At 57.9% G+C, this 24,438-nt stretch overlaps 1 protein-coding gene across 9 annotated transcripts; it reads left to right on the top strand.

The window, feature by feature from the left end:
* The first annotated feature begins 7,835 nt into the window (after window positions 1-7,835).
* Window positions 7,836-24,028, top strand: ZMIZ2 (zinc finger MIZ-type containing 2). 9 transcript variants are annotated; one of them, XM_082400213.1, is made up of 19 exons: window positions 7,836-7,854; window positions 14,312-14,446; window positions 14,607-14,721; window positions 15,039-15,241; window positions 15,485-15,710; window positions 15,948-16,211; window positions 16,364-16,540; window positions 17,195-17,272; window positions 17,462-17,630; window positions 18,230-18,374; window positions 18,451-18,661; window positions 19,304-19,409; window positions 19,603-19,760; window positions 20,418-20,485; window positions 20,735-20,803; window positions 21,062-21,306; window positions 21,817-21,977; window positions 22,062-22,301; window positions 23,011-24,028. In XM_082400213.1, the coding sequence occupies exons 2-19, from the start codon at window positions 14,397-14,399 to the stop codon at window positions 23,116-23,118; spliced, it is 2,793 nt and encodes a 930-aa protein (XP_082256339.1). In that variant the 5' UTR covers window positions 7,836-7,854; window positions 14,312-14,396; the 3' UTR covers window positions 23,119-24,028. The 9 variants fall into 9 exon arrangements, with proteins under 9 accessions (XP_082256339.1, XP_082256345.1, XP_082256341.1 ...); XM_082400219.1 differs by lacking the exons at window positions 7,836-7,854; window positions 23,011-24,028 and adding exons at window positions 8,049-8,220; window positions 21,622-21,716 and having other exon boundaries at window positions 22,062-22,189; XM_082400217.1 differs by lacking the exon at window positions 7,836-7,854 and adding an exon at window positions 8,052-8,220 and having other exon boundaries at window positions 22,062-22,218.
* Window positions 24,029-24,438: the final 410 nt, after the last annotated feature.

The raw sequence follows: 24,438 nt of genomic DNA, 5'->3' as shown, positions 1-24,438 counted from the left end.
TCTTTGGGGGCCACCATTCCGCCCACTGCATGGAGCTACACCCAAGGACAAGAAGGGGGTACGATAAGCAGATGAGGTAGGGGTTCCTGGAGAAAAAGATCCAGGCATTGGACTTCCCTGGTGGCGCAGTGGTTAAGAATCCGCCTGCCAATGCAGGGGACAAGGGTTTGAGCCCTGGTCCAGGAAGATCCCACATGCCACGGAGCAACTAAGCCCGTGCGCCACAACTACCGAGCCTGTGCTCTAGAGCCCGCGAGCCACAACTACTGACCCCGTGAGCCACAACTACCGAGCCCGCGAGCCACAACTACTGAAGCCCGCACGCCTAGAGCCCGTGCTCCGCAACAAGAGAAGCCACTGCAATGAGAAGCCTGTGCAGCACAACGAAGAGTAGCCCCCGCTCGCCGCAGCTAGAGAAAGCCCGCATACAGCAACGAGGACCCAATGCAGCCAAAAATAAATAAATAAATACATTTACAATTTTTAAAAAAAGAGTCAGGCATGGCATTCTTGACATAAGAGAAGCAATTTTTTACTTTAGCCATTTTGTGATCTAAGCCTGGCCACAGAGCTTGCCCTTAAACAGTTCTCAGTAATAATGATCTTAAGGGAAAAAAAAGATCAAACTGTTATCAGGCAAGAGAAGTAACAATAGCAAAGATAACAAACCACCTCTTATCCAGACTCCCAGTTCTGCTTCTTTGGTAAAGACTGGCCTGAAGCACTTTCTTGAGCCATTTTGCAGAATTTAAGCCCCCCTCAGGTGCTCAACCACTAGATCAACAGGAACCTATGGTTAATGATGATGGTGACGTCTTCTGAGCCTCGTGACTTCAATCAAGTAAAGCTTGGACTCTGTCCACTGCCCAAGCCGCTACACGAACATGCATGTACTCTTAGCTTCAAACTTCCCCAGTTTTGCTCTTCGGGGAGAAACTGTGTACGGTCAGGCCACTCAAGGTGGCCGTTCTCTTGCTCTCTGTCCATCCCCTGCTCGACCAGTGCCTGCTTCACTTACATGCTGCTCACAGGACTGACCTTGCTACTTGCTCCAAGCCCCGGCTAATGATTGTTCTTATCAAAGGGGCGGTGAGGGGCGTGCCCCTCTGCTGGTTTCCCTGGTAACCGATGAGCCAATCTGACTCATCAATTCCCCCTGTAACTGGCAACCTCCCCCGCCCCCGCCCACCTCCAGAGCGTCGACTTCCGCCAAGTCCAGCACGCCCAGGGGGGGAGTCGTTCCAGGACCTTGCTTTAGAACTGTAAGCTCCCCCATCCATTAAACCATTGATGTCTCTGTGGCTGACTCTGGGCTCTTTCTCAGGTCTTGAATCTGAGCAGGTACAGGCCTTGTAGGCCTGTGGGATGTAGCCCCACATATATATTCCTTGAGGAGGAACTAGGACTGTTTTTTATCACTGAACTGTTGTTTCTTGATTGTTTCTCCCTTGTCCCTACACTCCCTCACTATCCTTAAGATTTTTAATTACTGAGACCTGTTCAAGACCAAGCATTCTGGTCTGGCTTAGATCACAAAATGGCTTAGGCCAAAATCGTCTTCTCTTATGTCAAGAAAGCCACGCCTGGTTCTGTTTCTCTGGGACGCCCTAACCTATCTGTTTACGTGGAGAGTCTGACAGTAGCTCCTGGCTGTGGTCCCCCCTCACCCGATGAGCCAGAACTCTCAAAACACGATATTGGTGCTCTACCCTGCTTGATTGCTTTCAGTTTCCTATTGCCTATAAGGAAAATCATGAAGCACCTATCAAATAAAGTAGGCAGTCATCAAGAGTATTTTAAAGAATTTTAAATAGTTTTTTACCAAATCTACAAATAATGCATCCATCCTTACAATTTGGCTCATTCCTTCCTATCATTTCTTAATGCCTTTAAAAATACTTTTTGTAGATTTCCCAGCTAACGCTTTGCCACGTTCCTTTATTTCTATCCACACACACTTAGTTGTTTTGGTTTAATCACGTGAGCTTTAGTTGCTGACCTCATGACCCTTCACCTTACATACTTCTCCTTGACAGTCTCCTAAGAAGAAAGGCATTTTCCAAGCCCACAGTACAGCCATCACTCTGGGGGAATTTCACATCCATTCAACGCTATTATCTCATCTTTGGCCCTTATTCAAATTTCCCTAAGTGTCCCAATAATGTCTTTTTTTTTTTTTACCCTTTTCTCTCTCTTTAAATATTTATTTATTTATTTATTTTTGGCTGCGTTGGGTCTTCGTTGCTGTGCATGGGCTTTCTCTAGTTGCGGTGAGCGGGGGCTACTCTTCGTTGTGGTGCGCAGGCTTCTCGTTGCGGTGGCTTCTCTTGTTGTGGAGCACGGACTCTAGGCGCGCGGGCTCCAGTAGTTGTGGCTCGCGGGCTTTAGAGCACAGGTTCAGTAGTTGTGGCGCACCAGGGCTCGAACCCACGTCCCCTGCGTTGGCAGGTGGATTCTTAACCACTGCGCCACCAGAGATGCCCCCCAATAATGTCTTTTTCCTCCATCCAGAGTCCAATCAAGGATCATGGCACTGCGTTTACTTCTTGGTCTTTCTGGTGTCCTTGAAATAGAGCAGGACCCTGTGGGGCCCTCTAGGGTACAAAAGCCTTTGCGTGTCCCCCGTTTCTTTTTTTTTTTTTTTTTAATAAATTTATTTATTTACTTTTGGCTATGCTGGGTCTTCGTTTCTGTGCGAGGGCTTTCTCTAGTTGCGGCGAGCGGGGGCCACTCTTCATCGCAGTGCGCGGGCCTCTCACTGTCGCGGTCTCTCCCTTTGCGGAGCACAGGCTCCAGACGCGCAGACTCAGTAGTTGTGGCTCACGGGCTTAGTTGCTCCGCGGCATGTGGGATCTTCCCAGACCAGGGCTCAAACCCGTGTCGCCTGCATTGACAGGCAGATTCTCAACCACTGCGCCACCAGGGAAGCCGCCCACCTCCCCACCCCCCACCCCACCCCGGCCCCGTTTCTTATTTATAGGAAAAAGGCTTCAGCCTCCTAGACCCTCCCTGAGTTCCAAAGGGCGGATTCAAACAGTTACTAATTACGGGAGTGAATGAATGCAGAAACAAAGGAAAGACAGTCAAGAAAAACTAGTGCAGCCATGGGGCAGAGTCCCGGCTCCTCCTGGGGTGGAGGGAGTGGGGAATGTACCTAGCAATCTGATACAGATCTCTGAGTTCTTCTACAGGAGCCCGGGCCCCCACCCAGGTGGAGGATGGTAACTTCAGGCTGAGCACAAGTACATAGACCCCAGACTGGTTGGAACCAGAAGGCTGATGTTTCAGATTCCTGGAACACCACCTGGCTACCTCACCACTAACCAATCAGAAGAAAGTCACACACCCTGCAGCCCTCCCCCCCAAATTTTGCCTAGAAAAACTCACCTTGCATGTTTTTTGCAATAAACTTTGCTCTGCTCCAACTCCGACTTTTCGTTTTTTTCCACCTCACTGTGCGTTGGGCACAAGAACTCGGGTTCAACGACATCCTCTGACCTAGACCACTTCTCCAGACCTGACATTTCTTAAGAGTCCAGGTCAGTTCTGGAGGCTGACCCCTGTACGGACTAGACCAGTGGTTTTCTCATGATTCGATTCAGGTTGAACCTTTCTGGCTGGAACTTCCAAATGCAGTTTTCTGTGTCAACACCGAGCATCACACCAAGGGCATAGGATGTCAGCTGGTCCCACACTTGGTGATGCTGACTTGGTTAACGTAGTGTCTGATCCATGTCTTTATTGTAAAGGTACCTTTCTCTACTCATAATGATTAGTGGCTTGTGGAAGACTCTCTGCTCCATAAATGTTTTTTATCAGCTAGCATCATACAACTTTGTATCCTATTTTTCTTTTCTTTTCTTTCTTTCTTTCTTCTTTGGCCACGATCCCACGGCATGTGGGATCTTAGTTCCCCAACCAGGGATAGAACCCGTGCCCCCTGCAGTGGAAGTGTGGAGTCTTAACCACCGGACCACCAGGGAAGTCCCTCTCATACCTTTAAATATTTCAAAAATATGATTTTGGGTGCTGCATAAATTCCAGCCTATGGGGGTGTTTTACTAAACTATTACCTAGGAGAATTGAACTATTGGCTTACTAATGAACGCTCCACAACAGTGGGATTTTTGTCTGTTTTACTAGCTGCCACATTTCCAGCAATGAGAACAGTGTCTGGCAAATAGAAGCTCAACAAAAGTTTGTTGAATGAATGAATACAGCTTGTGTCTAATTTTTCAATATCATAGATAATGCCACAGCAAACATCCTTTTATATAAATCTTTGCGGCGTTTATTTTATGAGGATCACAGATAATGATAATAAGAAGGGAAATGTTTGTTAATAGAGTGAAAAAATAAGGATGCAAAACCACATAAAGGCTATAATCTCCAAACCACACAGATATGCAGAGAGAACCATCAGAGATAAAATAGACCAAAATCACAGGGATTCTCTCTCAACATTTGGACGGTGGAAGGTTTTGATTTGTTATGAACATTTTTCTGTATTCTCTACAATTAGAATATGTTGCAAAAAAAGTAGCAGTTTTTTCTTTTTCTTTTTTTTTTTTTAATTAATTAATTTATTTTTGGCTGTGTTGGGTCCTCGTTTCTGTGCGAGGGCTTTCTGTAGTTGCGGCAAGTGGGGGCCACTCTTCATCGCGGTGCGCGGGCCTCTCACTATCGCGGCCTCTCTTGTTGCTGAGCACAGGCTCCAGACGCGCAGGCTCAGTAATTGTGGCTCACGGGCCCAGTTGCTCCGCAGCATGTGGGATCTTCCCAGACCAGGGCTCGAACCCGTGTCCCCTGCATTGGCAGGCAGATTCTCAACCACTGCGCCACCAGGGAAGCCCGTTTTTTCTTTTAAAAGTTAGTTTTGCAAGCCGAGAACATGTCAAACTATTGTGCTTAAGAGCCATTCATAATAACTGAAGGTCCTGGTTAAAAAACAAATTCAGGTTTAGGCCACATTCACTGCAGGAAAGAGCAGGCCCACAGAAGCCCCCATGCTGTGCTAGGCGGGCCACATGTAGAATATTGTGTTCCCTTCTCTGTGTCACTTTTTTTTTTTTAATTTTTACTTTTTAAAATTATTTTTGGCTGCATTAGGTCTTAGTTGCGGCACGCGGGACCTTCATTGCGGCATGCAGGCTCTTTCATTGTAGCATGTGGGCTCTTCGTTGTGGTGTGTGGGCTTCTCTCTACTTGTGGCATGTGGGTTTTTCTCTCTCTAGTTGTAACGGGCGGGCTCCAGAGTGCTTGGGCTCAGTAGTTGTGGCGCGCCGGCTTAGTTGCCCCATGGCACGTGGGATCTTAGTTCCCCGACCAGGGTTCCAACCTGCGTCCCCTGCACTAGAAGGTGGATTCTTTACCACTGGACCACGGGGGAAGTCCCTCAGTGTCACTTTTAAAAGGATACTGTCTAACTGTCGTGCATTTGAAGGAGAGTGGCCAATCCGAATGGGGTCTGGAAATCCTGTGGCTGTTAACACTTAAAGAACTGGGCGTGTTTGTCTTCCAACAGCAGATTCCAAGGGAGTAAGTTTCTTCTAATACCTGAAGAACTGTCAAATACCAAAATGAGGATTCTCATTTTATACAGTTGTAGAAGGGAGATTTTAGGGAGGCAGATTTTTTCCAGTAAATAAGGGAGACTTTTTTTTTTTGGCTGCATGGCTTTCAGGATCTTAGTTCCCTGACCAGGGATTGAACCTGCGGCCCCTGCAGTGGAAGAGCAGAGTCTTTAATATTTATTTATTTATTTATTATTTATTTTTGGCTGCGTTGGGTCTTCATTGCTACATGCAGGCTTTCTCTAGTTGCGGCCAGCAGGGGCTACTCTTCGTTGCGGTGCATGGGCTTCTCATTGCAGTGGCTTCTCTTGTTGCGGAGCATGGGCTCTAGGTGTGCGGGCTTCAGTCGTTGTGGCACGTGGGCTCAGTAGTTGTGGCACACGGGGTTAGTTGCTCCGCGGATCTTCCCGGCCCAGGGATCGAATCCATGTCCCCTGTGTTGTCAGGCAGATTCTAACCACTGCGCCACAGGGACGTCCCAGAAGAGCGGAGTCTTAACCACTGGACCTCCAGCGAAGTCCCCTAAGAGAGACTCTTCTAACAATCCACATAATCAAAGATGGGAGTGGGCACCAAACAGCATCTCCCAGTGGCACTGGGAGGAGGTAACGGAGCTGCCTGCAGAGTTCAAATGCAGCACCCTGGTGTGGCCACTTCTGGCCTCTTCCAGGAACCTGCCTGCAACTCCCCCAAACTCACAGCCTCTTGGAGGCAGAAGAGGGTCAGGTTCCATGGGGCCTGCCTCCCCCTTCACGCTGTCTCTTCTCTGGGCCAGCTCTCTAGAGAATTCCCCCCTCCCATTTCCCAGCATTCCCATCCTCCGGTCTTGCTTTATTTTTCTTCCTAACCCTTGCCCTGATGGAAACATTGTTACCTGGTGAGTCATTTCCTTCTCTTTGTCCCTTCTAGTGGGGCCAGAGAGGACTTTCAAACGTGGTCACTGGGGCATTCAGAGGACAGACCAGTGACTGGCACACAGCAGGCCGGCCATATTTGTTCAATGAAGTAATGGTTCTCAAAGGATACAGAGCACAGGGTTCAGATAGCCTTGAGGGAAGAAATTTCAGCAATATTAAAAGTTAATTGTGGGACAAGCCACAATTACGGAGCCCGCATACCACAACTACTGAAGCCCACGTGCCTAGAGCCCGTGCTCCGCAACAAGAGGAGCCCCCGCTGGCCGGAACTAGAGAAAGCTCCCGCTCAGCAACAAAGACCCAATGCAGCCAAATTAAATAAATAAATAAATAAAACTGAAGAATTGTTTTAAAAAAAAAAAGTTAATTGTGGGACTTCCCTGGTGGTTCAGTAACTAAGGCTCTGCACTCCCAATGCAGGAGGCCGGGTTGGATTTCTGGTCAGGGAACTAGATCCCACATGCCACAACTAAAGTTCCCGCACGGCACAACAAAGATGCCATATGCCACAACTAAGACGCGGCGCAGCCAAATGAATAAAAATTTTAAAAAAAGTTAATTGTGAGGCATCCATTGATAGAGGAATGGATAAACAAAATGTGGTATACACACACAATGAAATATTATTCAACCTTAAAAAGGAAGGAAATTATGCCAGCTGCAACATGGATGAAACTTCAGGACATAAGCCAGTCACAAACAAATACTGTATGATTCCACTTCTATCGGGTCCCTAGAGTAGTCAAATTCAGAGACAGAAAGTAAAATTGTGGGTGGGAAGGGGATGAGGAATTATTGTTTGATGAGTACAGAGTGTCAGTTTTAGGAGATGAAAAAGCTATGGAGATGGATGGTGGTGATGGATACACAACAGTGGGAAATGTGCTTAATGCCACTGTACACTTACAACTGGTTAAGATGGTAAACTTTGATATTGTATTTTACCACAATAAAAAAATTGTGGGTAATCGGGAGAATGTGGTCTTCCTAAAGGAAGGGTAGAAAATAGTTGCAAATAAAGGCTGCTAATAGCATATGAAGATGCCAACTGATCAGAGGTTGCTTCATCTGGCTAGAACTCGAGTGACTTTTAGAATGCTTCAACAGGGCCGCCCTCTGGGAAGAGGGAAGAACAGCGAGGAAAGTGACTTGTTTGGTTCCGTGTGGTTTTCCTTACAAGACCCCTCCCAGAAGTGGCCGGTTGACACCGGGTCACCTCCGCAGGCCCCGCCCTCTTCTAGGCCCCGCCCCGTCCCACCCCTCCTCCTGGGCCCGCCCTCTTCCTGGGCCCGCCTCCTCCGCCCCGCCCCGGCGGAGAACGAAGAGGAAGCGCGGGTGACTCTGCAGACGCCGCGTTTGGAAAGGTGTGAAGAGGGCGGGGAGCGCAGGTCGCCCCCAACCCGCCCTCCCTCTCCGCCCCGCCCCCGCCCCGCCCCCGCCCGGCCCGCCGCCCGGCCCGCCGCCCTGGCCTGCGCAGGCCCGCGGCCACTCGCTTCTGAGCGCCGGCTCGGGGCTCCACTGCTCTGGCCTGGGGGCGGGGCCGGCGCGCGGCGTCATGCATATGCATGAGCAGCGCGGCGGCTCCATTGTGCCCTCGGAGCGGGCGGCGGCGAGATGGCGCGGACGGTGGCGGCCCCGGGGCGGCGGGCGGCGCTGAGGGCGGGCTGAGCGCATGGAGCGGCGCGGACCGGGTGCCGCGGCGGCGAGGGGCCGGGCCGGGCCGCTTGGAGGTGAGCGGACCGGGCGGGCAGGTGCGGGCGGCGGGGGCGGCAGGTGCGGCAGGTGCGGGCGGCGGCAGGTGCGGCGTCCCCGGGCCCGGCTCTGCAGCGCCTCGGCGGGGCCCCGGCGGGGCCCCGGCGGGGCCCCGGCGGGGCTGGAGCCGGCCTTGCCGCCCACCTGCCGCACCTGCCGCGCGTGCGTCGTGGTCCTGGGCCGACTGGCCCCGTGCGCGCCGAGGCGACCCTTCACCTGAGCCTTTGTTGGGGCTGGCCGGAATCCGGCCGAGCGCCCGAGGGGTCTGAGGCAGGAGGCTGACCCGGGCCCTCGCCCAAGCTGGTCCCGCTGCCTCTTCTCCACGCTGTGGCCTGAAGGCTCACCTTTTGGGCCCCTCCGGGCCGTGCGCGCCGCCGGCACGCGGATGTAAGGTCCGCGGAGATATGCTCTGGGGCTGGCGACCCTGACCTTCCAGCCCCCAGCCGTGCTTTTGGTGGAGATACCCTGTTCCCAACAGGACATATTGAAGCTCAGGCGGGAGGGTGTCCTGCCCCCCGGCGTGTCTTGCCCTAGCCTCCCGCATCTGTTCCCCGCTGCCCTGTCCCCCCCCACCCCGCTACCCTGCTACCCTGCTACCCCTGCCCTGCTCCTCCGGACCTTCCCCACCTCCCCCCGACCTGCTCCCCTTTCCACCCTGACCTGCTCCCCTACAGCCTGCTCCCCATACTCTCTTCCCGTTAGTTGCAGATTATCCATAGTGATGTCTTTAAGTCATTCCTATAATATTATCTCAGAAGATTTCACAGGGAAATACACAGGACATGTGACTCGATCTGTAAGACAGTTGATAGGGCGAACACAGACTCACCCACCAAATCCTGTCATACTAGAACCAGAGAGCTTCCCTTGAAGAAGCTTGAGAGAGGTAACAGGATAAGTGAAGGAATCTCAGCCTCACCCAGTGAGTACTGGCCTTGGGGACTTGTCACACCCAGAGGGTGGTTCGTGGCTGGGAAGAGAAAGGTGAGATGATGAATGACAGATTCAGAGCCACTCGTGAAAGACTGGTAGGGTATGCCTGGGGAGGATTTCTGCTCATTGGATTGGTCGCCAGGGGCAGCCAGGCCTCCCCATGGAGTGTCCACTAGCGCTTGGGTCCAGGATGGGAGCCGGGGCTGATGACTTAAAGGTGGTCACGTGTTCTCCCTTTTCCTAGTCCTAGAGTGACCACCACGTACCTATTTTACACATTGTAAACTGAGGCCCGGAAGAGTGCAACCCTTCAACTGTTCTCTGAAATGACCCACACCTGGGCCATTCAGAAATGCTCATTCCTGGGCATTTTGGATGAACTCTTTTTTTTTAAAATTTATTTATTTAATTTATTTATTTTGGCTGTGTTGGGTCTTCGTTGCTGCGTGCGGGCTTTCTCTAGTTGCAGCGAGCGGGGGCTACTCTTCATTGCAGTACGTGGGCTTCTCATTGCGGTGGCTTCTCTTGCTGTGGAGCACGGGCTCTAGGCGCGCCGGCTTCAGTAGTTGCAGCACACGGGCTCAGTAGTTGTGGCGCACGGGCTTCGTTGCTCCGCGGCATGTGGGATCTTCCCGGACCAGGGCTCGACCCATGTCCCCTGCGTTGGCAGGCGGATTCTCAACCACTGCGCCACCAGGGAAGCCCCTGGATGAACTCTTAACACTTACGCCAGTCAGTGTGTGGCCTCCCAAGTAGAGGGGCAGGACTTTCAGCCACTGGAGCATGTGAGCCCCCCCCTTTGTGTCCTGTGATGCTCGAGCTGTCATTCTCCGTTCTCTGAGCGTGTCCGGTGTTCCTCTGGCTGGGACCCCCCGCTGTGGGGGGAGGCAGCGAGTCCCTGCCCTCCTGGGGTCGGGTGGTGTGTCGCGGGGCCTGCTGCTCCTGGGTGACTAGGCCGGGGTAATGGAGCGGAGGTAGAAGAGGGCGGACCCATGTTAATGTCTGCCTTTGGAGACTGCGGTGCAGGCGCTGTGAGGTCCTGGGGAAGAAGGGTCTGGGTAGTGAGCTGTCTGTAGCTCTTTTTCGGGAGGAAGATGTAATCTGACCCCCAGAAAACCCTGTGGCCTTCTAGACTGACCTCAAGCCAGGATGTTCTGCCCAGGTCCTGGCTTCCAGCGAGTGTCCGTGTACAGGGAGAGCCCCCAGCTGGCAGGAAGCACACACACCCAAGCTCTTTCTTACCTCTGCCTCTGAGGCCAGGAGGTGGGAGGAGGGTCTGCGCTCACAGCATGCCTCTCCCTTTGTCAGGAGCAGAGGGTCACGGGGTCCCTGACCTGGAGAGTTTGGGGCTTCTCAGGGAGGAGACCAGACTTGGTTCAGGAGCTTGGCAGGAAGTCAGGAAGTCACTGCCCCCGCACAGAAAGCTCAGGGGGAACTGGAAATGTCTGTGGTCTCGTCCACAGCAGAGAAGTCGTGGGGGTGGAATTCCCCAGAGTCACGTGATGTAGGAAGCTGCCCTGGGCCCCAGGCCAGCACCCTCCACGGGGGCCCCCGCCCTGCACCTGCCCTGTCCCCCTCCTCACCAGCTCCCCAGGGCTCTCAGACTGTGGTCCCAGTACCAGCAGCGGCAGCACCTGCAGACTTGTTAGAAATGCACGTCTTAGGCCGCACCCCACGCTGCGAACTCAGAGTGGGGCTGAGCAGTCCCAGATTCGGGCGTGCACCACCTGCCCTGAGGCTCTGACCCAGGCCAGGGGGCCTGTCTTCCCGTCTCCCTCCTGCTCTTCCCTGTCCTTTGCTTCCGGGACAGCAGAGTGGGCCTGGCCAATCCAACCAGCTTTGGGAAAGGATTGCCCTGGGCATCTCTGTGGGGAGAGAGAGCTGGTCATGGTTGTACATTAAATAAATTTTTATTTTGAGAGAATTATAGATTTATAATAAGAAATAACACAGAGAGCTCTGTATCCTTTACTGGCTTTCCCTAGTGGTAACATCTTGCAGAACTGTAGCACAATATCACAGGAGGGTACTAACTCCATCAATACAGTTGAGATACATGTATTTCCATCCCCACCTTCTTATATTCCCACTCGCTTCCCTTCTCCCCACGTTTAACCCCTGGCAACCACCAGTGTGCTCTCCATTTCTATAATTTCGTCATTTCAAGGATGTTATATGAAGGGAATCATACAGTGTGTAACCTTTGGGGACTGGCTTTTTCCACACAGCATGATTCTCTAGAGATTCCTGCAGGTTGGTGCCTGTATCAGTAGCTCTTCCTTTTTATGCCTCCAGGCTCACAGTTGGTTAACTCTTCACCGCTGAGGGACATCTGGGTTTCCATTCTTTGGCTATTTAGGAATAAAGCTGCTGGAAACATTCACGTACAGATTTTTGTGTGAACATAAGTTTACACTTCTCTGAGATACATGTTCAGGAGTGCAGCTGCTGGGTTGTATAGTAGCTGCATGCTTAGTTTTATAAGAAACTACCGAATCGTTTTTCAGAGTGGTTGTACCATTTTATATTCCCACCAGCCATGCACGAGAGATCCAGTTTCTCCTAGCCAGCATTTATTTGGTGGTATCATTATTTCTTATTTTAGCCATGGTGATAGGTGTGTAGTGATACCTCAATGTGGTTTTAATTTGCATTTCTCTGATGGCCAGTGATGTTGAACATCTTTTCATGTGCTTATTTGCCATCTGTATTTCTTCTTTGGTGAAATGTCTTTTTGTGTCTTTTGCCTATTTTCTAATTTTTTTAAACTTTCGTGTTTTGAGAATACTTTATATACTCTAGATACTAGTCTTTTGTCAGATATGTGGCTTGCAGATATTTCTTCCAGTCTACAGCTTGTCTTTTCATCCTCTTAGCAGGGTCTTTCACAGAACAAAAGTTTTCAGTTTTTCCTTTTATGGATCATGCTTTTGGTGTCAAATCTAAGAAAGTTCTTACGGTTTTGTGCTGTACATTTAAATCTGTGACCCACTTCGAGTTAGTTTCTGTATAAGATGTGAAGTTTAGGGGTTTTTTGTTTTGTTTTGTTTTTGTCTTTTGCTTGTGAATGTCCAGTAGCTCCAGCACATTCGTTGAAAATGCTGTCCTTCCCCCAGTGCATATTTTTTGCACCTTTGTCAGAAACTCTTGTCTGGGTCTGTCTTGGGTTCTCTAGTTTGTCCCATTGACCTATGTGTCTGTCGTTCTGCCAATACCACAGTCTAGAGTAGCCCACCTATATTCTAAGTCCTGAAAACGCTGCGTGTTGCTCCAGGCCCCACTCAGCAGGTTTAGGGGGCGTTTCCGGCTGTTGGCAGCGCCCCCCGCCCCCAACCTCCCACTGCAGTGTCACCATCCTGGTGGTTGTCCTCACTGGGGACAGCCAGCCTTCCCTTGCCTGGCTGGGTGATTCTGGCTCCGAGGGCTGAGTCCAGGGGCCCCTGAGCCTTCTGGAGCCACCGGCCTCCTGCTTTTTTGGCCTTTGCTTCCTGGTTGGCATGTGGTCTGGGGCCCGACTCCTCTGGGAGGGGCGTCAGGAAGGAGAGCAGGGCCAGGCGTGAGGTGGGCAGGCACGCCAGCTGCCTCACTCCTCCTCTTGTCTGACCGGTCCGTCACCTTCCCTCCCAGCCCTGGCTCTGCTGCGATTCTGGGAACCACTCACCCCAGTGCTCTGTGGGAGGCCTTGGGCCCAAGTCACAGCCCCCACTGTATCCCTCACCTGCGCTGGGGCCCTGGTCAGGGACTCGTCCCCAGCGTGCCGCCTTCAGGAGTGTATTTGCAGAGGACGGGATGATGTAATCCTGCCTCGCTTGGGCTGCCCTGATCGTGAGGTCCTGGTCAGCACTCAGGAATGCGAGCCTTGGGGGTGGGTGGGGGGCACTGTGAGTGCTGAGGCGGCGGGATTGAGCCATCAGAAGTTAGCTTGCCCAGGTGGTGTGTCTGTGTGCGTGAGGCCTTGCCGCCCCTAAAAGGCAGTGGTGCTCTAGGATGGAACCTCGACCCGAAGAAGGCAGACGGGCCTCCCCGGAGACCCCCTGAGAACCACAGCCAGTGTGCCTCTGTGGTTAGGCTGGGTGGAGGTGTGCGTGGGAGGTGGCCCTGGCGGTGCCAGCAAGGGCCCTAGGCCTGGTTGGTGAAGGGTTTGCTTGTGGAGGTGTCGGAAGGCGTTGGCAGCCGGGAGGAGCAGCCGGCCGCTGCCTCGCTCGTTTTCGGAGGTGCTAAGGGGAAGAGAGCCAGCCCCACATAGTGGGAGGAAGCGGTGCCCCATCCCGGCACAAGCACACAGGTTCCATGCGTGTCCCCCGGCCACGGCTGCTGTGTCCCCACTGGCCCCTTGCCATGTCCGTTGGGTGCCCACCAACCCTTCGCCCGTTGCGCTGTGTGTGTGTCCCCGCCTTGTTGGGAGCTCACCGTGAGTGTCACCGCGATCTGTGGGGGTCAGTCTGCCCGCCTTGCCCCTGTGTGCACATCGCCCTTCTGCTGCCCTGGGGAGAAGCCCTGGGGCTGTGGGGCTGCCAGCCAGGGATGGGCTGCTGGCTCCACACCTAGTTCCAGCAGGCGTCCCGCTCCCCCCGCCCGGCCCCAGGCTGCAGGTTAGCTGACCTTGCGGCCCACCCCCCACCACCCGGCATGCAGAGGCCCCTCCCCATAGTGGGCAGGCCCTAGACCCTGAGCAGGTGACGCCTGCTGGCTGGCCCTCCATCGGCCTCTGGCCTTGTCCTCCGCCCCCGGGCCTCTGGTGGGGTGGAGGCGGGGGATTCTGGCAGCTGGGTCCTGGATGTCCCCTGGCTTTTATGCGTATCCAGGCTTTCGTGTCGGGGAGGGAGAACGTGGAAAGTTTGGGGGATCAGAAAGCCTACTTCCAGAACCGTTCTGGGGGCTCCAGGTGCCAGGGCCCGGCCAGAAAGGGTCAGTGCTGGCTTCCGGGCTGGGGCTGGGGAGGGCAGAGATCTGCCAGGGTGGGCAATGCGGGTAGGGCCAATGCCGGGCTGCCCTGAGCCCCCTGAGCAGGTCCCCGGGTCCCGGTCTCACCTGCCCTACCCTTCATCGCTTGGAGCAGAGGAAGGACGGGGCTTGGTGCTGACAGGCATCTCCCGGCGGCATCTCCACTGACTTCCTTCCCTCCTGTCCTAGCAGCCAGAGCATCTGAGTCCCACGTAAGCACCAGTGAGGGCTGCTTCCTGCCACCCACAGACCTGGCCTTTAGGCTGCTCCCAAGCCAATGAACCCCATGAACCCCATGAAACCCGCCCTGCCCCCCGCGCCACACGGGTGAGTGGGGTCTCCTGCTGCCCTCCCCTCTCGGGCCCCAGGACACGGGTGGGTGGTAGAGCGGGACCCCTCTGCTCCCAGCCTTCGCTTCTTCCCAGGTGGGGTTCTAGGCACCTGCGGCCTCCTGACCGAGCCTCCCCACCTGCCCCTCTCCTTGCAGTGATGGTCCATTCGCTTATGAGGCGGTGCCTTGGCAACAGAGTGCCACTCAGCCAGCAGGATCGCTGTCCGTGGTCACAACCGTGTGGGGAGTCGGCAACGCGGCGCAGAGCCAGGTGAGCCCACACCTGGGCCCCGCCCCGAGAGGCGCCAGAGCCCCCCTGAGATCTCGGAGAAGTGGAGCCAGGGCTTCCTGAGTCTCCCACATCCTCAGAGACCAGTTCTTCCACACGTGGCGTGGGATCTCCTCCTCCTGTCTTCACCTGGCCTCCACACCCCACCTGTGAGCAGCTGCCCCCCCATTGGGCCACCCTCCCCTCTGCCCCCACCTCCACCTCCTCACCTGCCCGGCCTCTCCTTTCCAGCACTTTAGGACCACGGCATGAAGCAAGTTGTTGGATGGTGTCCTTTAGTGCTTCTTGCTTCCTTGTAGGTTTTGGGGAACCCTATGGGCCCCGCAGGGAGCCCCCCCGGCAGCTCCATGATGCCCGGCATGGCAGGCGGCAGCTCTGCCCTGAACTCCCCACAGTGCCTGGGACAGCAGGCGTTCGGTGAGGGCGGTGCCAACAAGGGCTACGTGCAGCAAGGGGTGTACGGCCGCGGGGGCTACCCCGGGGGCCCCGGCTTCACCACTGGGTAAGCAGGACCCCTCCCCTGGCAGGCGTGCTAGGAGCCCTCTGGGGGCGACGCTGCTAACTTGCTGGGCGTCTGGGAGCTGTGTGACACTGATGTGTTGAACGTGGCATCTCTGCTGCTCCTGCCGGCTCCCGAGCTAACGAGGGGCGGGTGTGGGAAAGAATGGGGCTCCCCTCGGGTGCCGTGTACCCCCCGGGAGGTGGCAGGGCAGTGCTTCTGAGCCGCGCCGTCTGTCTGTTACAGGTATGCGGGTGGCCCGGGGGGGCCGGGGAGCCTGGGCCTCCCCTCACACGCCGCACGGCCCTCCACCGACTTCACTCAAGCGGCGGCAGCTGCTGCCGTGGCTGCTGCTGCCGCCACGGCCACGGCCACGGCCACGGCCACCGTGGCCGCCCTCCAGGAGAAGCAGAGCCAGGAGCTGAGCCAGTACGGAGCGGTGAGGCCCCGCAGCTCCTCCTGTGCGGCCCGTGTGCGTTGGTCCAGAAGGCAGGGACTTGTCAGGCAGCCAGGAATGAGGCCTTGGGGACACGCACGCTGTGTGCCGGGGCCGATGAAGATGAGGCGGGAAAGGAGTGGGGAGCTGAGGGGAGAGGACCCGGGTGGGGGCGGGGGGCGCGAGGGGGGAGCCCGCCTGCAGGGGGCGGGCACAAGGCTGGCGCCCACAGCGGTGGGTAAGGCCTGGATGGTTCCTCTCTTCTTTTCCCAGATGGGGGCCGGACAGTCTTTTAACAGCCAGTTCCTGCAGCACGGCGGTCCCCGGGGGCCCAGTGTCCCCAGCGGCATGAACCCTGCCAGCGTGGGAGGGCTGACGGGCCCCTCCAGCATGAGCCCCATGGGCATGAACCCCACCCGGGCAGCGGGCCTGGCGCCCCTCTATGCAGGGCAGCGCCTGCCCCAGCACGGGTACCCTGGGCCCCCCCAGGCCCAGCCCCTGCCCCGACAGGGCGTCAAGAGAGCCTACTCCAGTGAGGTGAGTGGCCAGGCCCCCCACCCCAAGCGCCCTCAGAGCCGTTGTGTGGAGGGAGAACGGGCTGTGCCTGACAGGGTGGGTACCGCCATCCCTCCCCGGGAACGGGCTTCCCCAATACCTCTTCTGGCCATTTTGCCTCTTTCCTCCTTCAGGTGTATCCCGGGCAGCAGTACCTGCCAGGAGGCCAGTACACGCCCGCCGCCACCCAGTACGCACCTGGCCCCGGGCAGCCCCCCGCCCCGTCCTCCTACCCTGGGCACAGGCTGCCCCTGCAGCAGGGCGCGGGCCCGTCCCTGTCCACCCCCAGCCCCGCGGGACTGCACTACAAGGTAGGGCCGCTCCTCCCGGGCCTCTGCAGCCCCTGCTGGCCCACGCCAAGCCCTGCGGGACACAGGCGGACCTTGTGGCAGCCGGGGCTGGCTGGGGAGTGGGCTCGCGTGTGCTTGGGTGACCGAGCAACCAGGAGCTTCCCGGGGGCCCTGATCAGCGTAGGGCAGCTCCCAGGAGGGGAGTCCAGGTATGAAAGACCCCTCTGTGAGCTTCGGCATAGGGAGCAGCAGGCAGGCACCCACGCCACCTGAGTGTCCCCATCCCCTCTGCTTGCTGCAGAGAAGCCCAGTGAGGGGACGGGCCGGAGGGGCCAGGAGCTCGTGAGGGGAGGGGCCCGAGCGATAAGAGTCCCGCTGGAGGGCGGAGAGTTGTGTGTACCTGTGTCCTTTTCGGCCTCTCTGTGGCTTCCCCGTAAACCCCTCTGATGCGTGGGGTCAGCTCTTTTTCTGTAGTGGTCATTCTTAAAATTATGAAATCAGCATGTGCTCCCCGTAGATTATTTAGAAGACACAAAAAGTGTATAAAGAAGAAAGAAGCCAACACCCGTGCGTGTGGTGGGCCCCCTGTCCCCAGCCCTCTCCTAGGGGCAAGTCCAGGGCCCTGGCTCAGGGGCAGGCGGCAGTCCCAGGCACACGCGGTTTTCTCTCCTGCAGCCCGCAGAGCAGTTCAGCGGGCAGGGTGCCAGCTTCAACGGGGGGAGCGTCAGCTACAGCCAGCCCAGCCTGAGTGGGGTATGGGCGGCGGGGCAGGCGGGCAGGCGGGCGGGAGGCTCATGGGGTGGGTGCCTGGAGAGAGGGTGCCCAGGCAGGAGGAAGCGTGGACTCCCTGCCCGTTCCTGGTCTGACCGTTCCCATTGGGCGCTCCGAGAACAAACTCCACCCCTACACCACTCCACCTTGACTGTTTGCTCAACCCCACAGCCCGCCCGTTCCATCCCCGGCTACCCCAGCTCCCCACTGCCAGGGAGCCCCACGCCGCCCGTGACCCCCGGCAGCAGCATCCCCTACTTGTCCACCAGCCAGGAGGTGAAGTCTCCCTTCCTGCCCGACCTCAAGCCCAGCGTGAGCAGCTTGCACCCGTCACCACCTGGTGAGTGAGGTCTGCTCTCAGGACAGGTGGGCAGAGCTCCAGAGAGTCCTGCAGGGACCTTGGTGGGGGCGGCGGAGGGGGGGGCTTCATCTTCATTTTCTATTAATGGACGACCTCTTTGCAAATCCATTTGAGGCATCCATCTTCTCTGTAGAAAAACAGCCACGTGCACAAAGTTTTGTGTATGGTTTCAGGGCCCCCCTGAAGCCCACTCCTGGTTAAGAACTCCTGCTTTCCGGGAGACCACTGCAGCAGCAGTTGCGGGTCCTAAAACCCTAGCTTGAGCACTAGGGTGACGGCAGGTGGCCCGTTCACACCTCTTCTGCCTCCTACCCCCTCTGAAAGCACCAGAGGCACCATCTTTTTGGGTTGGTGGGGCATGTTCTCTGGTCGTGATTCAGGGATCATTCTCGGGGCTCCTACTGAAGCAGGACAGAATGGCGGGACACCAAGATCTGTTCCCGTTGGAGGTGGAGGCCGAGCCCAGGGTCCCAGGGGAGATGCTGCCCAAGCCCCAGCCCCATGGAAGGGGAGGAGGGGCCGCGGTCCCCGCGATGGGGCGGGGGCAGGCTGCTCACACCGGCATGGCCTGCTTCCAGGCGGTGGCCCCTGTGACGAGCTGCGGCTGACCTTCCCCGTGCGGGATGGGGTGGTCCTGGAGCCCTTCCGCCTGCAGCACAACCTGGCCGTGAGCAATCACGCCTTCCAGCTCCGTGACTCCGTCTACAAGACCCTGATGCTGAGGTGAGTGGGTGCCCGCCCCCAGCTCGCAGCCCCTCGCACCGCCCCCTCGCTCTCAGCATCCATCCTCCCCGTGCAGGCCTGACCTGGAGCTGCAGTTCAAGTGCTACCACCACGAGGACCGGCAGATGAACACCAACTGGCCGGCCTCGGTGCAGGTCAGCGTCAACGCCACCCCGCTCACCATCGAGCGCGGTGACAACAAGACCTCCCACAAGCCCCTCTACCTGAAGCACGTGTGCCAGCCGGGCCGCAACACCATCCAGATCACCGTCACGGCCTGCTGCTGCGTGAGTGCCCTTCGCGGGGCTGGGTTGGGGCGTCATGGCTAAAGAAAAAGGCACTGGCTCTCCTCCTTCCCATCCTGGGCCTTGTAAGTAAAGGGTCTCAAATAAAAATGCCTTCGCTGCTTTCGGGTTGGGTTCAGTAACTAAATTTGATGCTCGTGTTAATTATGTAAGAGAAACTAGCTGAGCCTGCCTCTTCCCTGGAGGAAGCTCACGGGGTCCTGAGTGCCAGGTGACCCTGGATCTTTGTTAAGGTGCCATTCAGGTTCCAGCAGGCTCCGGATCCAGGACTAGAAGAGGCGGGGTGCACTTAGCCGCACAGCACTGGTCAGCCCGGGTGGGAGGGGGCAGAGGTGGGGCAGCCCCGATGCAGTTCTGGGATGTTCCCACTTGGACCAGCGTAGGTAAAGGTGGATGCTGTAGGCAGGGCACCTTCAGGGGCCTCTCAGATAATTGTGTTTCGACGGAGAGGCCGTGGTTGGTGCAGACACACAGTGAGCTTTCCAGATAGGTGTGGGCCTGGTCCCCTGGGCTCCCCGGGGAGGGGCAGCAGGTGGCCTGCCTGTGCATTAGCCACAAGAGGAGAACGGGCCTGCGATGCGCCTCCCCGGGCCACGTCCCGCTGACCGCATCCTCCTGTTGCAGTCCCACCTCTTCGTGCTGCAGCTGGTGCACCGGCCGTCCGTCCGCTCGGTGCTGCAGGGTCTCCTCAAGAAGCGCCTCCTGCCTGCCGAGCACTGCATCACCAAGAGTGAGTGGCCCTTGCTCTCCCTGGCCCTAGGCAGCCGGCCCCATGACAGACAAGGCTGCCTCCTCTGGGGCGGGGGCTGCGTGCAGGGAGCAGCAGTCAGCCCTGGGACGCCCCTCGGAGGTGCTGAGCCAGCAGTGGCCGGCTCCCGCTTGGCGGCCCTCACCCACGTCCTCCTTTCCCCTGTCAATGTCAGTAAAGCGGAACTTCAGCAGCGGCACCATCCCTGGCACCCCTGGGCCCAACGGAGAGGACGGGGTGGAGCAGACGGCCATCAAGGTGTCTCTCAAGTGCCCCATCACCTTCCGCAGGATCCAGCTCCCTGCCCGAGGCCACGACTGCCGCCACATTCAGGTAGGTGGCCGCTGCAGAGCTTTGCCAGAACTTCTGTTGCCCTTTAACTGTCTTTAGCGGGTGTGGCCTCTGAGCACCTCGGCTGGCAGGTGACAGGACAGGCCGGCCAGTGGGCAGGTGGCCTGGGTCCCCTGCCTTCTCCCCTCAGACTGGGCTTTTGTTTCTTCTAATATTATTCTAAGTATAACAGCCGTTTTACTGCGTTCTCGGGGCTCTGATTTTAAACGGCATCCCGGATGCAGGGCGCTGTCCTCTCCCCGCCCTGCCCCCAGGAGCAGCGCCTTGGTTTGTCTCTGCAGAAACGCTCTGCGTGCAGACAAGTACGTGCACACACACCCTCCACCCCCCCCCCCCGCCCACCTTTTGGTTACATAAGCGGTAAACATCACTGCGCCATTTTTTCCTCCACACCACGTCCTGGAGGTCATTCCCTGTCAGCACAGCTGCCCAGTTCTTGCTTTGGCCACACGTCGTTCCGAGGGAGGGCTGCGTAGGCTGTCCCGTCTCTTACATCTGTTAGGACGATGCCGTGGTGAAAGCCGGGGAGCCGAGCCTTCTCACACGTGCAGTAAATATGCCCCAAGTTCCTGAGACCACAGAGCATGGCCGGGTTGCCCCGGCCCCAGTGTGAGGAACTGTCTCGCCCTTTCTCTGCAGTGCTTCGACTTGGAGTCCTATTTACAGCTCAACTGTGAGCGAGGGACCTGGAGGTGCCCCGTGTGCAAGTGAGTGTGTCAGAGACGGTCCCCACGGCTCTGGGGGGCGGGTGGCACTTCCTCTGAGGCTGTTAATGGGCGTTTCCTTCCACAAGCCGGGCGTGGGGCTCACAGCACAGGCCAGGAGGGACGGAGTGGCTCAGGGCAGCGACGTCACGCAGGGTTACCTCGCACCGGGGGCTGAGCCGTGACGGGGCCTGTGCTCGGGAGGAGGTTGGGCCAGCCCTCCGAGCTGTGTGTCCCCTTGGTTTTCTACAGCAAGACGGCGTTGCTGGAGGGCTTGGAGGTGGACCAGTACATGCTGGGCATCCTCATTTACATTCAGAAGTGAGTCTCCTTCCTGCAGCCCCGGCGTCTTTGGTCAGCAGGGGGCAGCCCTGGGACGGGTGGGGAGGCACCCCATGCTGATCCAGCATGGAGCGGGCTCGACTCCAGGCCGTGGATGGAATCCACATCCGACCCCACAAGCACGTGGAACGTGCTGGGGGGCCACGAGCATTTGAGTGGGAGGTCTGCCTAAAAATGGCCCGGGGCCAGGAGAGGCAGCAGGACAGGTGGTGACCAGCCCCGCGTGTCCCCGCCCAGCTCTGACTACGAGGAGATCACCATCGACCCCACGTGCAGCTGGAAGCCAGTGCCTGTGAAGCCTGACGTGCACGTCAAGGAGGAGCCGGACGGGCCGGTGCTGAAGCGCTGCCGCACCGTGAGCCCCGCCCACGTGCTCATGCCCAGCGTGATGGAGATGATCGCTGCCCTGGGCCCTGGGGCCGCGCCCTTCGCCCCCCTCCAGCCCCCCTCAGCCCCGGCTGCCGGCGATTACCCCAGCCAGGGTGAGTAGAGGGGACTCGCCCTAGAAGCAGATGGCCCTGGGCAAATGATCTGTCCTCTCCCACCAGTCTACCGCCTGTGGACGTGTCACTCCGGGGGCCACGAGCCTGGGGGCCTGGTTGGGGACTTGGTGGCATAGGCGCAGCCTCGGCCCAGCCGGCGGGGATGGGCAGCAGGGCTTGCGGCTGCAGCTGCACGCACCTCCCCAGTAGTCTGGAGCAAAGGTCTGTGCTGGCACACTTCCACGGACCGGCCCCGTCCGACCACGCGTGTTGGAGTGTCTGGGTGTGGTGGGTCCCGTTCCTGTCCCCTCGCAGCCTCCTGGCAGTGTCATCAGCCAGTTCCCCCAGCAGCAATGAGAAGAAATGCCCTTTGCCGAATAGCAACTTCCATAAAGTCAGACGTTATCTGGGTGAGCTCAGTGAGTCCTGCCCACGCTGTGGCTGGCCTGTTTCCGTGCTCTACCGGCATGAGCCCCCTGCCCTCACCTGGACCTGGCTCTCCTCTCTCAGGTTCCAGCTTCCTGGGACCCGGGACGTTCCCCGACTCCTTCCCGCCCACCACGCCGACCCTTACTGAGTTCACCCCGGGGCCACCCCCTGTCTCCTATCAATCCGACATTCCCAGTAGCCTCCTGACACCGGAGAAATCTGCCCCCTGCCTCGCAGGCCAGGTCAGTGCCAAGTCGGGGGGCTGAGGAGCTGTCCACCCAGAGAGCCCCTGGGCCATTTTACTAGGTTCTTCTCTCCTCCTTCAGATGGCACCAGCGGGTCACCTGGACCCGGCGCATAACCCTGGGCCTCCGGGGCTGCACGCCCCCAACCTTGGAGGCCCCCCAGGGCCCCAGCTGCACCATCCAAACCCTCCCCCGGCATCCCGGCAGCCCCTGGGCCCGGTGAATTCGGGTCCCATCGGTGAGCTGGCCTTCAGTGCTGCCACAGGCATGATGGGGCCCCCCGTGTCTGGGGCAGGGGAGGCCCCGGAACCGGCCCTGGACGTGAGTACTGGGCCCCGTGCTGGGGAGCACTTGGAGCCGGGGCTGGGGTGTGGCTTATCTGTCATCCCAGGGTCCACACGCTTCATAGAAGGGAGGACAGTGATACCACCGTGACTTCCAGACGCAGGGAGAGCTGGTCGGGTGATGTCAGCGCTTTTGTTGACGAGTGTGAGGTATCCAGAGTAGCCGTGGGGTGATTGTGTCCAGACACCTGGCCCTGGGGACCTGGGTGCCACCGTGGCATGGGCAGAGTCCCTGAGAAGACTTGGCTTGTAGCTGGTGACCCTGGCCTTAGGGTCTGATTTGACCTGTCTGACTCACAGGTGGTATGTGAGCCAGAATCAGTGCATGAAAGACAGGTAACTGTCCCTTGACCATGATAAATGAATACAAAGTTCAACGTGAAAAAATGTGGAAAGCACAGCGCAAAGCAGAAAATCCCAGGGAGTGGGATCCCACCTTCTGCATTCGCCCTGTTCACGTTAGGGACCCCTCACGTCCTGGGTGTCCCATGTTGTCCTTGGACAGCTTGTCACAAGTGATTCCTGTTCCCAGAGCAGTCTTTTGCTGGAAGAGCCCCTGTGCAGAGCAGGCTGAGGGGCTCCAGTGCCAGCCTGTGTCGGGGTGAGGGGTGCTCCGCATCCCTGCTGGGCCTGGGGCCCCGGCTGGGGACCCAGGCCCAAAGCTGGCGGGTTTGCTTTGTCCTCAGCTGCTCCCAGAACTGACTAACCCTGACGAGCTGCTGTCCTACCTGGGCCCACCCGACCTCCCCACCAACAGCAATGACGACCTGCTCTCTCTCTTCGAGAACAACTGATCCTGTCGACCACCTGGCCGACGGGGACATGCCCACAGATGTCACACACCCTCCTCTCCAGCCCGGCCACCCCTGACACCAGCGGCCCTCCCCACACGTACACCTGGAGCCGGGACGCGCCCCGACGCCTGGCCCTGGAGGCTGGAGGCAGCCCTGCACTGGCTGGGAGGGGACCCCTGGGCGGTGGTGCTCGCTGGCCCAGTTTGCAGCTGCAGAACTGTTTTTGATGAGATCCCCAGCCCCGCCCTTGTCCCTGCCCTGGCCCCATCCGCACCCCACCCATGCTTGTCCAGCCCTGCCTGGTTGATGCACACCTGCCGCCCTGGCCCCTCAGCCTCGCCCCAGGCCCCCTGACCCCTGCCTGCTCTCACCGGCCTGCATCTTGTCCAGCGTTGACCTTTTTACTTCAATGACCCCTTGGCCCTGGGCCGGCGAGGACGGGGGCTGCTCTGTCCCGGGGCCCCGTCTCGCCCAGCCTCCTGTGGCAGGGGCTGGGGGTGGGGGGTCCCTCCTCCTGCCCGAGGCTTCAGGCTGACGCTGGGGGTGGGGCCTCTACAGCACAACAGTGTACGTAGCGTAGAAACGCTGACAGATGTAGGGTGGCTGGGCCTCCGTGCAGCCGGGGGCTCCTGCCCTTGCCCGGTGCAGGCGGGGAGGGGCGGGCAGCAGCAAGCTCCCTCCTGCTGGAGGCGGGGCTCGGGCTTGGCTCCCCGTACAGAGTCTTCAGCAGGCGGCTCCCCCGAGTTCCCCTTCTCTGTGAAAGTGAAGAATTGGTCTCGCTGTGTTTTTTAAAACCACACCTCTCCCATGTCCACCCTGGGGCCACGCCAGGTGGGGGAGGAGGAGCTGTGCAGGGCCGAGCTGTGTCCCCTGTCTGCCCGTCTCTATTAAAGGACTCCCTCGTGGTGGACCTGGCGAGTCCCTCCTTCCTGCTCCACCTGCGTCCGGTGCCCGGGTGGGGCTCCGTGCTCCAAGCCAAGGCCCAGCTGTTCGCAACCCCGGGTAAATTTCCTTGTCCCTGGAATTTCCCAAGTTGGCTTTGGCAGCAGAGCTGTTTGGTGAAGTGTCACCGGGGCTGGGAGACGCATCTGCCACCGCGTCACTGCGTGGGCTTGCCTCAGGCAGGGAGCCAGCTATGGGGCCAGAGGCCTCAGGAGGGGCCGGGACCGAGTGCCTTCGCCTGTGTGCTAGCTGCCCCGAGCCGCCCCGAGGGCCTTCCTGTCCAGCAGAAAAGGCTTATGCATCCCGTGGGGGAGGAGGGAGGGCGCCCGCGGACACCTGCCGCGGGGGGAGCGTCCGGTGTGGGCGGGCTGCACGTTG

The sequence above is a fragment of the Balaenoptera borealis genome, assembly GCF_965194805.1.
Source record: "Balaenoptera borealis genome assembly, chromosome: 7".
In the NCBI taxonomy this organism is placed as follows: Eukaryota; Metazoa; Chordata; class Mammalia; order Artiodactyla; family Balaenopteridae; genus Balaenoptera; species Balaenoptera borealis.
Note: the sequence above shows the minus strand (reverse complement) of the source record. Positions and strands in the feature narration are given on the sequence as shown.